The 14,676-nt window shown below is 47.0% G+C and overlaps 1 protein-coding gene and 1 pseudogene across 1 annotated transcript; one reads left to right on the top strand and one right to left on the bottom strand.

Moving 5' to 3' along the window:
- Positions 1–3,129: 3,129 nt before the first annotated feature.
- On the bottom strand, positions 3,130–5,404 carry LOC123186723 (uncharacterized). Its single transcript, XM_044598437.1, has 3 exons — positions 4,419–5,404; positions 4,038–4,270; positions 3,130–3,853 (listed from the first exon to the last, which is right to left on the bottom strand). The coding sequence occupies exons 1-3, from the start codon at positions 5,281–5,283 to the stop codon at positions 3,206–3,208; spliced, it is 1,746 nt and encodes a 581-aa protein (XP_044454372.1). The 5' UTR covers positions 5,284–5,404; the 3' UTR covers positions 3,130–3,205.
- An 8,892-nt stretch (positions 5,405–14,296) lies between these two features.
- Positions 14,297–14,676, top strand: part of LOC123038301 (uncharacterized) — a 58,221-nt pseudogene continuing 57,841 nt past the window's right edge.

Here is a 14,676-nt window from a genome sequence, read left to right as displayed (position 1 = left end):
TCCGATTTAACCGCGCCCCCATGTTCCAGACCAAGGGCCTCGCTGCCGTCATGGTGTCGCTCAGCCGCCCCTGCTTCCTACTCCCGGCGCAACTCCTCACCATGTTCATCTTCTTCTCCAAGTTTGTCTCAGCCTCGCAGCCGTCACGGTGTCGCTCAACCGTGCCTGCTTTCTGCTCCCGGCACAACTCGTCACCATGTTCCACTTCTTCTCAGGGCCAGGCCGGCGAAATCCGTGGCCCTGTGCGAAACTAGAAAATGGGGCCCTATATCACAAAAAAGTAGAACTAACGAGCAATTATAATATATATATCTCGCAGGAAAAATTGTAATGGTAGAAGGATCAACAGACTGATTATCAGATGACACTTGCGTTGCTTTTTTTTAACAAATTTGTCCATACCACTTTTATAAGATTTATTAATTAAATTTTGTTCTTGTGCTTGGAGGCACCAGACTAATGTTTCCCTATGATGACTCAAATTTATATTATTGAAACACAAGACAACGAAGATTAATAAAATAAAATTGAAGTTATACAGTAGCATATATGAATTGGAGATGGGGATCATGCATCAATGTTTGCCAATTAGATGAACCGTATAACTCACCTAATTTTGGGTCTTGTAGTCTTTAACCGAGGAGGTAAGAAGTAAGAACCAATCCCTAAGGAAGTAACTATCCCTGCCAATAATTAATTACAAAATTAGGAATTAGGAGAGTAGGAACTGAAGTTAATTGAAAAGGAGTCGCTAAGCAGTTTGTAATTAGGAATTAGAAGAGTAGGAACTGAAGTTAATCGAAAAAGAGTCGCTAAGCAGTAAGCACCTGACAGGAAGCTAGAGTCGGTCACCGACAAAGGAGGCGAGGAAGGCAACGAGACGTTCCTTTCCTTATTGTAGCCACGAGCCCACGGCTGTCGCCCCACGATCCAGAGTTTTCAGTTTTCACGATCCGGAATTCCCGATCCCTTTTAGGATGTAGCGATCCAGACATCGAGTACAGGCCCGATCGAGTACGAGCAGTCGAGGAGATCAGGATTCAGGAGTTCTCGTAATCCCATTTGAGCGCTGGTCACTGCCGCCGTTCCAGCGCTGGAGTCGAGGAGATCAGGCTGGAGAACGATTCCCCGATCAGCCGACCCCGTTTCTGCACTGGTCGCTGGCTCACTGTCGCTCGATCAATGGATGCCCTCGTGGCCTCGTCGCTAGGCTTCGACTCCAGCCCAGAGCAAGAGCGGCAGAGCCCACTACAACGCCCAGCAGCCCAGTAGGGCATACGTTTTTTTTTCCATACTAGGCCTATGTAAAAAATTTGGGGCCCCCATAATTTTAGGCCGTGTGCGGGCCGCACTTTTTGCACCAGTGTGGGCCTGGCCCTGCTTCTTCTCCAAGTTTGTCTCAGCTTCCAGCTTGCGCCTGCGGTTGTGGTAGTCGACTTCGGCGACGTGGCGACACAAGAATTAATTGGATAACATTTGAGCTTGTACTCCACCACTCTCGTGGGCAATGTTGGCATGTGCGAAAATCTCAAATCCTCGATGCATTTATCCAAAAAGCATCGATCTCTCAAACAATCTACAAAATCAACAATGTAGTAGATTCTTGTGTGTATGTTAGAAGCACACATCATCCCTTGGTGGTGGTGTTGAACAGTACACATTGTAATGAGTCCTAGATCAGAGGAAATAATTAAGCTAATGATGGAACCCGAGTGGAACCTGGCTGATCTTGTATCGCACCACTGCTGTGCGTGGATAGGGCCTCGAAGCGTCATGACACAAGGCAGAACGGTGACCAGGTGCAATGATGGCGGGGTGGCGAAAGGAGATATAGGGTGAGGAGCAAAAAAGGGGTAGTGTAGGGGGTTTGTACAAGGTGATGTGGAGAAGTGGAAAGGGATGACACTGACGGGGTGTGGCGCTCAGGTGTGACGCCGATAGGGCTGGTGGAAAGCGGTGTAGGATGAGGAGGAGAAAGGGCTGCGCAAGCAAGAAGACGATATGATGTGACAAGGCTAGGGAGGCCGAGCCCATCGAGGGTCGGTCGGGGCCTCGGTGACCTGTGGGAGCTCAGTTTCGGTGAAGGCCTGACGAAGGCTGGGGTTTGTGGCCTGGGGGAGGTCAGCGTAGTCGTTGTCGGCAACAACACCGGTGAGCGGCGGCTGACCATGGGAACCTTGTGCTCGTTGGTGTACTGTGGTCCAATTCGATGAGGGAAACCGAATGGAAAGGAAGCAGACGGGCCGCCACCTTTTGCCTGAAATTGCGCTCAAACGGGCCACATGAAGTCGCTGAGCAAAACCTCGATACACCATCGGCTCTTATTTCCTCGGAGCTTAGAATCTGTGCTGATTTTGTAACGTCTTCCAATTTTACCCCTTGAACAAAAATATACTAATTTTTCTACTAGTATTGGCGGATCTAATCCATTGAGTTACTGGAAATGGATGACTCATATCATTTTAATGTACCGTAAAAAGAGTGTGGCGATGGTCATCGGGTGGGTGGTGTGGACAGGTTGCAGTGCACCCGGCTGCAAATGTGATTGGCGACGACGACCGGGCGATTGGATATGGCGAACTTGAAGTTTCCATTGATCGATTGAACAATGGGTGCACGGCGAGTGGATATCTTCTTGTTACTAATACAAGGGCAGTTTAGTCCTGTCACCAACCTCGTCATGTGAAAAGAAAAGAAAAGGAAACACTATACGACTACAGTTGCATAATCTATCTGGATTGCATCCCAACTTGTTAATTGACTCTCAATTTTTTTGTTTGGGCTGTGACTTGCAAACTCGAGACCATCCTAACAGTGGGGGACTCGACACTGGACCCTCTACCTTGTATTTCTTCCTTGGGAAAGCGTACGATCTACGATTTGTGAAGGACACTATTCACAAACAATGCATCAATGCTACTAGGTGGGAAATTAAATGTAGGACATCCCAATCTTACATACTTCTATTAAGCAGCTGAGCCGAATATTTGCGATGGCACACAATAAGTAAACATAATGCCAGTACAAGCAAACTTGGCTTTCAAGACTATTTGACAAATATTTCACACAACACAACTGCTTCTGCTCATTAACACACGAGTCAAATAACATAATATAGAGTCGATAGAGTTGGATAACATAATATGGAGCTGATACATGCTACTTGCCAACATACAAATACCACATCCTGATCGCAGATAGCACACTACATCTGAGTAGTGTATCCCTCAATCAACATCGCCATCTTGTCCCCCACAAGCCGGGACCAAGCAACGGTAATCTCCACCTCAGAACCGCAGACGAAAAATCTACCCTGACTTGTGTTGCAATACTTGGAAGGGAAGTAGAAATGACCAGATGTAGAGCCAGAACGCCCGTAGGCTTCTACCACAACATCCAACCCTCCTCTAATTTCTACCGAAACGACATTCCTTGACAAAGGAACATAACCATCTAGACCTACTTCATGTTCTTTAGAAATTTTTTCAATGGAATGAAACAAAACAACCTTCTCACGTGTGCCATCAATAACACAGGCAACCTGGCCTCCGAATTTGAAAGGAAACTCCCCTCCAATAAAACGAACGGATAAAATAGTGGCTTGAACCGTTGTAAGAAGCCTCTCAAACCTCAACTCTGCCCTACAGAAGGGACTATCGAACGGTAAAGGTCGGTGCTCACCGTTGTCATCTGCTTCATCATAACGGTTGCCATCATAACGGTTGATGGCACACATCAACTGTGTATCATTGAGCTCATCATCTCCATCACGTACTTTTAGTTCGACTTCAAAGTCAACATAGTCCACAGCTAGAATTGCATGAGAAGGGCCAGTCAAGCGCAGATAAGAGTCCTGCAATCATTAGATCATCATTATATTTAGCTAAAGAAGAAGAAAAGTAGTATTTGAAAGAAACAGAGGACAAAGAAGTATATACTCGTATTACTTAAAGGAAACAGAGGACAACAAAGTATATATTACATGAAAGAAATATTTGACAATGAAGATAATAAACTCAATATACAATGGTACATACATCTTGAGTGAGTACTTGGCACATAATCCTTGACCGAGCGAAGAGAAGGTTGCGGTTGCGGTCCACGGTGTCTCGGGCAGCGACCACACCATACACCCTGAGTGGCCATTTGAGGTCATCACTTAGTTCAACAATTTTGAAGGAGTAGATCTGCAATGTGCTCCCAGTGACAGCGGCACGGGGCGGGATGATACCGGGTATGCAGTGCGTAAACTGCATAGGACTCAATGTGGCTGCAAAACAAATTAAGCAAAGACAATCAATTCACTTCCAAGGGAGGAAATTAGTGATATGCAGAAATTTCTTGAGACATGAATAGAGCAAGCGGACCAAGGAAAAGAAATTGAGTAAGCTAAGCTGCAGCACGCATGTTTTACTTACTTTTATCTTCGAAGCCGCCGCACCGTCCGGACATGCTGCCATCAGAGCGTTCCCAGATGCTACGGTGGCCTGCGAAAAATTCCAGCTCATCATCCATCCACTCTTTGAGTTGCTCCGTTGGGGATTTGGTTTCCTGCTTGACACTGTGCTTCTCCTCCACAATCTGCAGGTCCTTCTGCAAAACAATCCGCGGCCTCCGCTTCTTTCTTCTCCGCCGCTTGCAGTTCTCCCTCTGCCTCTCCAACTCCCTCTCCGCCTCCATCACCCTCTCATACTCCTCCTCATCCTCCACCGTAAACATCATCGCCAACTCATTCTTGTAAAGGCTGGGTCTAGCGAGGACACTGGAGGAGAGACGCAAGAATTCGTTGGTCAGCATCATCTGATCCCTCGCTGCATCCTTGTTCCTCATCCTATCCCTCTCCTCCTTATCTTCCTTCCTCTTCTCCTCTGCCGCCTCCTCGGTAGCCTTGTAGAAATCCTTGGAGATTTTCTTTAATCTGGATGTTGTGGAAACCAGCTCATCGGCCGTGTACAAGGAGACGCGGGCATGGGAAATCCAGAGATATTGTGACATGGATAGCAGCCGGTGGCCCAGGTCCTCCGTGTCTTGGAGGATGGAATCGACGAGTTGTTTCTCGTCGTCTCTAACCTGCGGCGAGTCCGTCTTCTTCTTGTGTACAGGGACGGGCATTGTGTTGTCGGCCATGAATCCCTTCCATGTTGTTGTTCCAGAGAGGATATCCTCCCAGCGAGAAATCGTGGGAGTAAGGGACCCAAGCAAGTCTTTGCGCTCCCTCTCCAGCGAGATGATGTCCTCTATCAGCGTCGATAACTCATCAGTTTGATCTTTCCCGGAGTCCATCTCGGACAAGATCGACCCACCGGCCGCCGCTATTTGTACGAAGCAACTAGCGGCCGGCTTGTTCGATCGAACACACAAGTCCACGGTCGCACCTGTGACCTATCAGTTTATTTCGATCGGGGTTTACAGGGAACCACGTACAAGTATATATAGTAGTAGCTATTTAACCTATACGCAATGGATTCGGCCACAACTACAAGTCCATGCCGGACTCTATTTCCCTTATTTTAGAACTTCCGGACTCTGAATTTTTTTAAGACACAACACAGATGCATGCATTTATATATACGCGCGTACACTCATCTCTATGAACATACATATGCCCTCAATCTATTCTTGCACGAGAAGCACAAATTAGGCTACTAGATACGTCTCTGAGGAAAGAATTCAGTGTCACCGTCCCCTCCCCTTGGAGAAGACCTAGCTAGATTCACGTTCCAGTTCACCTCTCGTTAAGGTTTGTCCTCCCCCCCGACGGCACTTCGCAACGATCGTGGAGAACATCGCTCCCCTACCCACTCCTGCTGCCGCTGGTAGCCGGCGTCTTCAGACTCGCTGCTCGGGATTTCCCGCCGGCGAAACAACCTTTTCTACGGGCAAGAGATGTGATGGACGCCTCTCAGTCAGCAGGGGCACGGACCCGCCGATCAACGACAAGGAGGCCATGATGAAGGAATTAGGTCTTAAATGGATGACCTAGTGGATGTGGTGGTTGATGAAAGCGATCTCCTAGAAGATGCGGCTCGGTGGATGGCAATTGCCCGTGTACACATGACAGAACCCTACAGCCCCTACTTGTTTTACTGGAACATGCGTGAGGTAAAATTTGGGCCGCTCAATTTCGGCCCCTACAGCTTGGGATCTGGTGCAGGAGGTAAAATTCCGGCTCAATGATTGTCAGAATAAATTTGAGGCATACTATCAGTCATTCGAGGATCAAGCAATCACACAAGCACGACACTGAAATTTGTTGACGAGGTTCATCGATATGGCTACATCCCGAGGTTTGACTATGGACACTCCTCTCCCCATGATACCGCTACAATACCGTATCCAGTCGCCCTGGACGCCGGCACATGCCGCCGGCTTCCTCTGCCTTCCTATGCTATTATGTTGGCATAGGTTACATCATGTGTCTACCCTTGCTATATATGAGAGGCCTAGGATACAAATGTCCTATTAGGACACAACTCCTATCATAGCTACACACAGTTCAAAATCAAGTCCAACTGTAACCTACTTTGTACATTAATATTCAACACAACTCTAACAAACTCCAACATGTCGAATATTCTTCACCACCTTGGATTCATCAATGCGTTGAACCTCCATGTACATTGGACTTTAGATACGCCATGAGCACCGCTGCTACTCCCAGACTCCACGTGACTCCACCTGCAATTGTAGTTTCTTCTCGTCTTCTTCACAGTCAACACTCGAGCAAAATTAAGTTCCTCGTTACTCTACGTTGTGCTCCCAACTTCCGGAGTATCCATTCAACACCATCACACACCGATCACTGTCTGCGTGAAAGTGAACAACTCACATATTGGAAGCCACATATAAGAGTTATTTGAACTCAACGTCACCGCTCTTTGATGACCGTCTGTCTGAAACATGAAGAAATTTCACCGTCGCCCTATGTCACCCTGAGTCAAATGCACAGTTGTCCCACCCTTTTACCAGATAGTCTCTGACATGTCCCACGCCTATAGCACTCTGCCTCCTTCTGTTCTTGTCATCCGCACTTTGCCATGTGCACAGAACACCACAAAATATACGGCCATGTACTCACTTAGCCATTGACAATTTCAGACTTTCCGCTACTTTCTCAGATTCCCCATGGTCAACTCCTGTCCATCAGCTAGTACCGATAGACCCAGTCACCAACTTGAATCTAGTACTCATCAACACTGCTTCAGCACCCCTACACACTTTGTCTGACCACAGGTTTGACCACCAGTGCCTTGGCCCGTCGCTGTGTCCCGTGCGTACCGCATGCCTCGCCGCAATTACCGCGTCGATTCTTAGCTGTCACGGTCAAGTCTCAAGGGTCGCGAACCCACACGACTCAACCCCCACTGCAGAGTACCATCGGTCATTGCCGACCAATAGCGAGTTTCACGTTTTCATCAGACCACCGGGCTTCAGTCCGAATTACGTGTCCCTCGCTTTTTCCCCGCTGAATAGGCTTCGATTCTCTGGATCCTTACACCATAGCCCCTCAATCTAGATCCACCTTCAACATGACTCCATGGTAGATGATTGGTCTACCCCTGCGCCTCGTCGACATCAAGCTCCGTGTGTACACCAACTTGAATCAACCCCACACCATAGTCTTGTCGAAGCCACACAAGCACTCAGACATGCGCTACGTGTTTCCACGCCCAGAAGTCGATCACCATCACTGCTCACCACCGTCTTCTGTACCAACCGACTTACGTCAATCCGTCAGACTGTCTAGTCCAACCCAGCCGAACATATCCGACTGCAATCATGCGCCAACCTGCACCAGGACCGCTTGCACGTCCGTGCATGTCTTGGCCCCCTGTGTATACATGATCTTCATGACGCACTTCCAGGCTCCTCTGAACCTTATATGCACATTGCCAGTCTGCTAAACTCCTGGTAAAACACCGTACGCAATTAGCAATGCATCAAAAAACTGCTTCCATGCAAGCTCTCGTGACTACACAAGTGTGCCGCCACAACTCCCAATGCTCCTTTATCTATCCTAATAATAAAGCACGGATTGACTCCGTGGGTTCACCGTCACAATACGCTTCTTTACGTGATTTTACGCTTTCAGTATGAATTTAAAACATATACCCGAGGTTTACCCAAGGTGGTACTAATCTATATATGTGCCCATGCATCAAAACCATCAGGTTCGATGTGTTCCTACCGACTTGGGCCTGCAGGCTGGGTCGTTGGCCCAGCTTCAGTTGAACGCGAGTAGAAGAAAAATAAATAAAAATCGGACGTGGACAATGGGATTCGAACACTGGTCTGCTGTGTAGATGCTAACGTAGCACACCAATCAATCCAGGATCCTGGGTGTTCCAACGTCGGCGTCTGGCTCTTTAACATAAAGCAAGGCGTACTGGGGCCAAGGGAGTTGGGCGCTTGATGGGCACGGGAGTGCTGGGCCGAGACGGCTGCCGCGGCCCACGGGGCGGGCAAGGAACAGGCCGGAGGCTTTTTCATATTTGTTTACTTATGAAATAGTCCCACCTTGCTATTTTGCATTATTTTTTACCAATTTATATACGTTCTTAGGTTATCAGGCATCACGGAGCTGCTTCGGAAATTGAGCAAAGAATAAGGCATGAATATCTCTTTGAGAAACAAAGAAGGAAGGCCAAAGGAAAGAGAGAGAACGGAAATATAGGGTAATTACTTGGAAAGTAACCGGCTAGCAAATGAGATTCATGACATGCTTGATATAAGGAAAGAAAGGAAATAGACATTGATTGCGTGAGAAATAAAGAAGAAAGGAGAAAGGAAATAGGAGGATTGATGGAGGATCCTACCAAATAGAGGAAGGAAATAGGAGGGTTGAGGAAGGATCCTACCGGACATGCGGGATTTGTGGGCTTCATATATTTGTTGGCATGAAATTTAGTATCAATGGCAGGCGTACTGGCCCCTCATTCATTCTTATGAATAAAAATGATGTGGCATTTTTTTTTCCTACATGCAATCCTCACTAAATTCACGTCATTTTTTTTCTGTTGCAGCGGACAGCATGACATGTTTTACTTCCACTTATGATCCTTACTAAATTTGCACCAATTTTATAACACATTGAATGGTATGTCTGCGCATACAATCCTCACTAAATTTATGTCATTTTTTACCGGTGTAACCCACGGGCATATATGCTATATTTTGTATAAATGGAGGTATAATATTATTTCGCCTCCCATTTGGTATGTCCATGTTGTTTCTCCATACTTAGTTAGGCTATTCTACCGATCGTCTATCCTAGGCCACCAGGCCTCTGCCCCGTTCATCCGTGTTACGTTCCACCAATAAAAAACAGTGCCCTCCCGACCCATCTGTGCAACCCGGCCCAACAAATTAGACCCACCAACCCGTTTAGGAGATGAGGCAAAAATAGTAGACTATGATAGCAATCAAACTCGCAACCTCCACTGTTCTTTGGTGTTGATCGTTTTAACCCACAAAAAAACTGTACTACAAATTTGTCTAAAAAAAGCTGTACTATAAATAAGAGAATAGTCCCGCATTGCTATCTCATACCAATTCCCATCAATTTATATATGCTGGCAAGTTCCTTGGAATGTCAACAAGTGGCTTGACGAATAAACAAACACATGATCGGAATATAATTTATCTTTCAAACATTAACTCAAAATATAACATGATCGGAATATAATTTATCTTTCAAACATTAACTCAAAATATAACATGTTATATATGAAAAAATCATGAGAAAAATATGTATAAATTTTAAATACACATACATACTTGAAAATCCTTTCGTCGGCCTAATATTTTTACATCGCATTCGTACGAGTCAGGCACAAACGATACACACAGTTTTTTCGTTCATCTCCCCCCGATATTCTATCTGAATCTGTTGAACATGGACATATGACTCTAGATATATACATCCTTTTTTTGTTTAATCTTTCTTTTTTCTGACAGATTAAAATACTCTTCAAAATATTTATCTGTCAGACACTAACTCAAAATATAACATGTTATATATGAAAGATTCCTGAGAAATGTTAGAGTTGTGTCGAATATTATGTACAAGGTAGGTTACAGTTGGACTAGGAGTTGTATTGTGTTTACATAGGATGTGGAGTTGTGTCCTAATAGGACACTTGTATTCTAGGCCTCTCTTATATAGCGGGGGTAGACACACGATGTAACCTATGCCAACATAATAGCATCGGAACGCAGGGGAAGCTGGCGGCGTGTGCCGGTGTCCAGGGCGACCGGGTGCAGTATTGTGACGGTGTCACAGGGAGGAGCGCCCGTAGTCAAGCCCCGGGGATGTAGCCATATCGGTGAACCTCGTTAACAAATCTCGGTGTTGTGCTCGTGTGATTGCTTGGTCCTCAGATGATTGACGGTATGCCTCAGATTTATTCTAACAAGTGGTATCAGAGCTAGGTTGTTCGAGGTCTCGGTGGATTGTTGATCTAGAGGGAAAGAAAATATTCATGAAATTCTCCGGGAAGCGATCGTGGGAGCGGAAGCGAATCAACGAAACGTCGTGGATGAGTTGCTGCAGAGTGATCCGCAAGTAGATGGATTCGTGGTGGAAATCTTCAGGAAGCTATCGAAGCTAGTGGCGGCGTGTTCCGAAGGATTCGGCGAGATTGAATCGTGCCGAGGTAGCGTGCGGCAACAGGACTGAGCGTGGGCGTCAGCCAGCGAACGCACGGGAGCAGCTATAGGGCAGCGGTCCAAGGGAGGCAGGAGGTGGCCCATACGGGGCGTGCTTTCACGGCACATGGCGCTGGCCAGTTCGGAGTTGTTTGCTGGGCAGGGGCTGGAGACAAGCTCGGTTTGATGAGTGTTGCACGAGGAGGGCTGAGACAATTGGGGCTGAAGTCCAGGAGCATTGCGTACTATGTGAGATTTGTTTGAGAAAAATAATTTGGCACAAGGACCTAGAGTTTGATCGTGATGCTATCATCAAGAAAGAAATAAAAGAAGGGATCCAGAAGCTACATACGTGTGGTTCACACGGGAAAGCTATGAGGGAATTTTTTTTCTTTGGTTTTCTTTGTCGCTACACATGTGACATGTGTGTATGGATGACGGTGGTCACGGTGACGACTTGAGAGGTCTGGAATATGTCTGTAGTCGGAGAAGTTCGACTGGGTCGGACTAGGTAGTCTGACGGATCGACGTGAGTCGGTTGGTACAGAAGACGGTGATGGGATCGGCGATGACGACATAGGAGTGTGATGCTGATGGTGACTGACTTCTGGGCATGTAAACACGTGGTGCGGCCCTGAGGGCTTGTGTGGCTTCGACAAGACTATGGCGCAGAGTCGATTCAAGATGGTGTGTACACGGAGCTTGAAGTCGATGAGGCGCAGAGGTGGACTGATCATCTACCATGGAGTCATGTTGAAGGTGGAGCTGGATTGAGGGGTTACGGCGTAAGAGCTCAGAGAGTCGAAGCCTATTCAGCGGGAAAAAGCGAGGGACGCGTAGTTCGGACTGGAGCCCAGTGGTCTGATGGAAGCGTGAAACTCGTCATCGGTCAGTTATGATCGGTGGTACTCTGCAGTGGGGGTTGAGTGGTGTGGTTTTGCGACCCTTGAGACTCGACCGGGACAGCGGAGTCTCGACGCGGTAATAGCGGCGAGGCGTGCGGTGCGCACGGGACATGGAGACGGGCCAGGGCTCTGGTGGTCATACATGTGGTGAGACAACTGCGAATTTGACTCGGGATGACTACAAGCAACGGTGAAATTCCTTCAAGTTTCAGACAGGCGGTCAAGAAAGGAGCGGTGATGTTGAGTTCAGGTAACTCTTATGTGTGACACCCAATATGTGAGTTGTTCACTTTCACGCAGGTCAGTGATCGGTGTGTGATGGCGTTGACGGATACTCTGGAAGTTGGGAGCACGGACTAGAGTAACAAGGAACTTAATTTTGCCCGAGTGTTGACTGTGGTCAAGAAAAGAAGGGACTACAAGTTGCAGGTGGAGTCACATGGAGTCTTTAGAGTAGCAGCGGTACTCACGGGATAAGCTCAAGTCCAATGTACATGGAAGTTTGACGCATTGACGAATTCAAGGTGGTGGAGAATATTCGCCAAGGTGAAGTTTGTTAGAGTTGTGTCGAATATTATGTACAAGGTAGGTTACAGTTGGACTAGGAGTTGTATTGTGTTTACATAGTATGTGGAGTTGTGTCCTAATAGGACACTTGTATCCTAGGCCTCTCTTATATAGCGGGGGTAGACACACGATGTAACCTATGCCAACATAATAGCACCGGAACGCAGGGGAAGCCGGCGGCGTGTGCCGATGTCCAGGGCGACCGGGTGCAGTATTGTGACGGTGTCACGGGGAGGAGCGCCCGTAGTCAAGCTTCGGGGATGTAGCCATATCGGTGAACCTCGTTAACAAATCTCGGTGTCATGCTCGTGTGATTGCTTGGTCCTCGGATGATTGACGGTATGCCTCGGATTTATTCTAACAAGAAAAACGTGTATAAATTTTAAATATATGCATACCTGAACGGACAATTTTTTTTATGTCGCACTCATTCAAGTAAGGCACTCAGAGTAAATCAGATCAAGACTCCAGTTATTAAGATGGCACTCAAAGTAGCCCTTGACCTCCACCTCTCCTTTCTAACTGGCATTTGCTTAGTATGACGATGAAAACCACAAGCTCGTGTACATAGTAAAATTTGCGAAAGGATGAATAAGTTGATAACAATGAGAAGACGGAGTAATTGTGATAAGTGGTGAAATATAATTTTTGTTACCCTGTTACAATGCACGGGCTCTTTTGCTAATTCAATCTAATTGCTGTCCATGCTATCGTCAAATACCACATGTTGCAAATTATTTCTTTTCCTCAAACCAGTCCCGGCTTGCTAGCTCGCACGCATGCATCTAGCCTCGTCACGGCTCCTTGAGCCAGCCGCGATGTGCGTGGCCACGCCCCGCGCTGCCCTCATGGGCCACCTGCCCTGCAGCGCGCCAAGGACCTTGGGCCACCACACTTTCACGCGTATGCCGGAGAGAACCTATCCCAGGCTTCCAGCACCGGTGCCTCACAAGCTTCTAATCGGATACGGTCAGTCATCCACGTTTTTTTTTAGCATCAGTACAGACACAAGCGCTCATATACACGCACATACACTCACCCCTATGAACGCACAGTCGCTGCCGCTAAGACAATTCGATCCGGCACACGACGCCTTGCCCAAATCACCAAAGGTTCGCCTGTCCTGCCGTGAGACTACCCACTGTGAAAATAACATAGGTGGTAACATCACACACCTCTAGACAAAATATATGATGTGGCAAGTTTTAATAAGGAAAGAGGGGTATGTGGTAACATAGCTAGTTATTGTAACATCATACATACCAAGACAAGATGGGTCTACAACCTAATAAATGAAGTGTTGCATGACACCACACATATGTTACTCCCCACTATAGAGGTGGTAACATACACTAGTAACATTAGCATGTTACTATTCTAAGTTAGTACCAATTGTGACTAGTCTAACGACGCAGCCGCTTGCACCCGTTTCCTGATTGCTTCTCTTGATCACGCTGAGAACCACGCCGCAACCTGCTGCATCACAAAATCGATCCTTCCTCTAAGTCAACACAACACGGCCTCGTGAATAACCTAGTTCATGATATCACTTGTTAGAATAAATCTGAGGCATACCGTCGATCATCCGAGGACCAAGCAATCACACAAGCACGTCACCGAGATTTATTAATGATTTTCATCGATATGGCTACATCCCCAAGGCTTGACTATGGGCGCTCCTCCCCATGATACCTCTACAATACCGCACCCGGTCGCCATTGACGCCGGCACATGCTGTCGGCTTCCCTTGCGTTCCTATGCCCTGGACGCCGGCACATGCTGCCGACTTCCCCTGCGTTCCTATGTTATTATGTTGGCATATGTTACGTCGTGTGTCTACCCTCACTAGATATGAGAGGCATAGGATACAAGTGTCCTATTAGGACACAACACCTATACTGTCTACACACAATTCAGAACCATGTCCAACTGTAACCTACCTCGTGCAATAATATTCGACACAACTCTAACAATGACAATCTATACGCTCTTCAATTCTCATGCCTTGGTGATTAAGAAAGAGTGTTGGAGGAAGGACCCTGGACCTTCAAGGATAAAGCAGTAGTCATTGAGCTGTATGATGGATATACTAAACCGTCAATGATTGGGCTGATCAAGATTGATCCGGATCCACGTTCTTCCAGAAGTTTTATCGCCTGATCAAATACCTGGTTGCCATGGTGGGTGAGTTCATCTATGTGGAGCAGGAATCCCATGACTTCGAAGGAAACATTTTGGTGCGGGTCAAGGTTGATGTCACAAAACCTCTGGAAAACGATGTATGATTGTCATGAAGCAGAAGAGGGAGATTTTCAGTGTCGTATACGAAAGACTAACTGACTGTTGCGCTATTTGCAGCCAGCATTTGTACAAAGAGTGTGGAATGACATTCACCCCCCCCCCCCTCAGCTTTGGTATTCAAAAAGAGGACCAGGCCGAGGTCCAAAAGCAGGCAGAGGTTTCAGAAGTGGCAGAGGTAGGGGGCGCGTTGGGTGTGGCACAACCCAGAAGGAGTTCTCTAAATGGTTTAGAGGACCAAGAGGCATGGGGGGTCACG

This window comes from Triticum aestivum, chromosome 2A (genome assembly GCF_018294505.1).
Source record: "Triticum aestivum cultivar Chinese Spring chromosome 2A, IWGSC CS RefSeq v2.1, whole genome shotgun sequence".
Classification (NCBI taxonomy): Eukaryota; Viridiplantae; Streptophyta; class Magnoliopsida; order Poales; family Poaceae; genus Triticum; species Triticum aestivum.
This window is presented reverse-complemented; position numbering and strand designations above follow the sequence as displayed.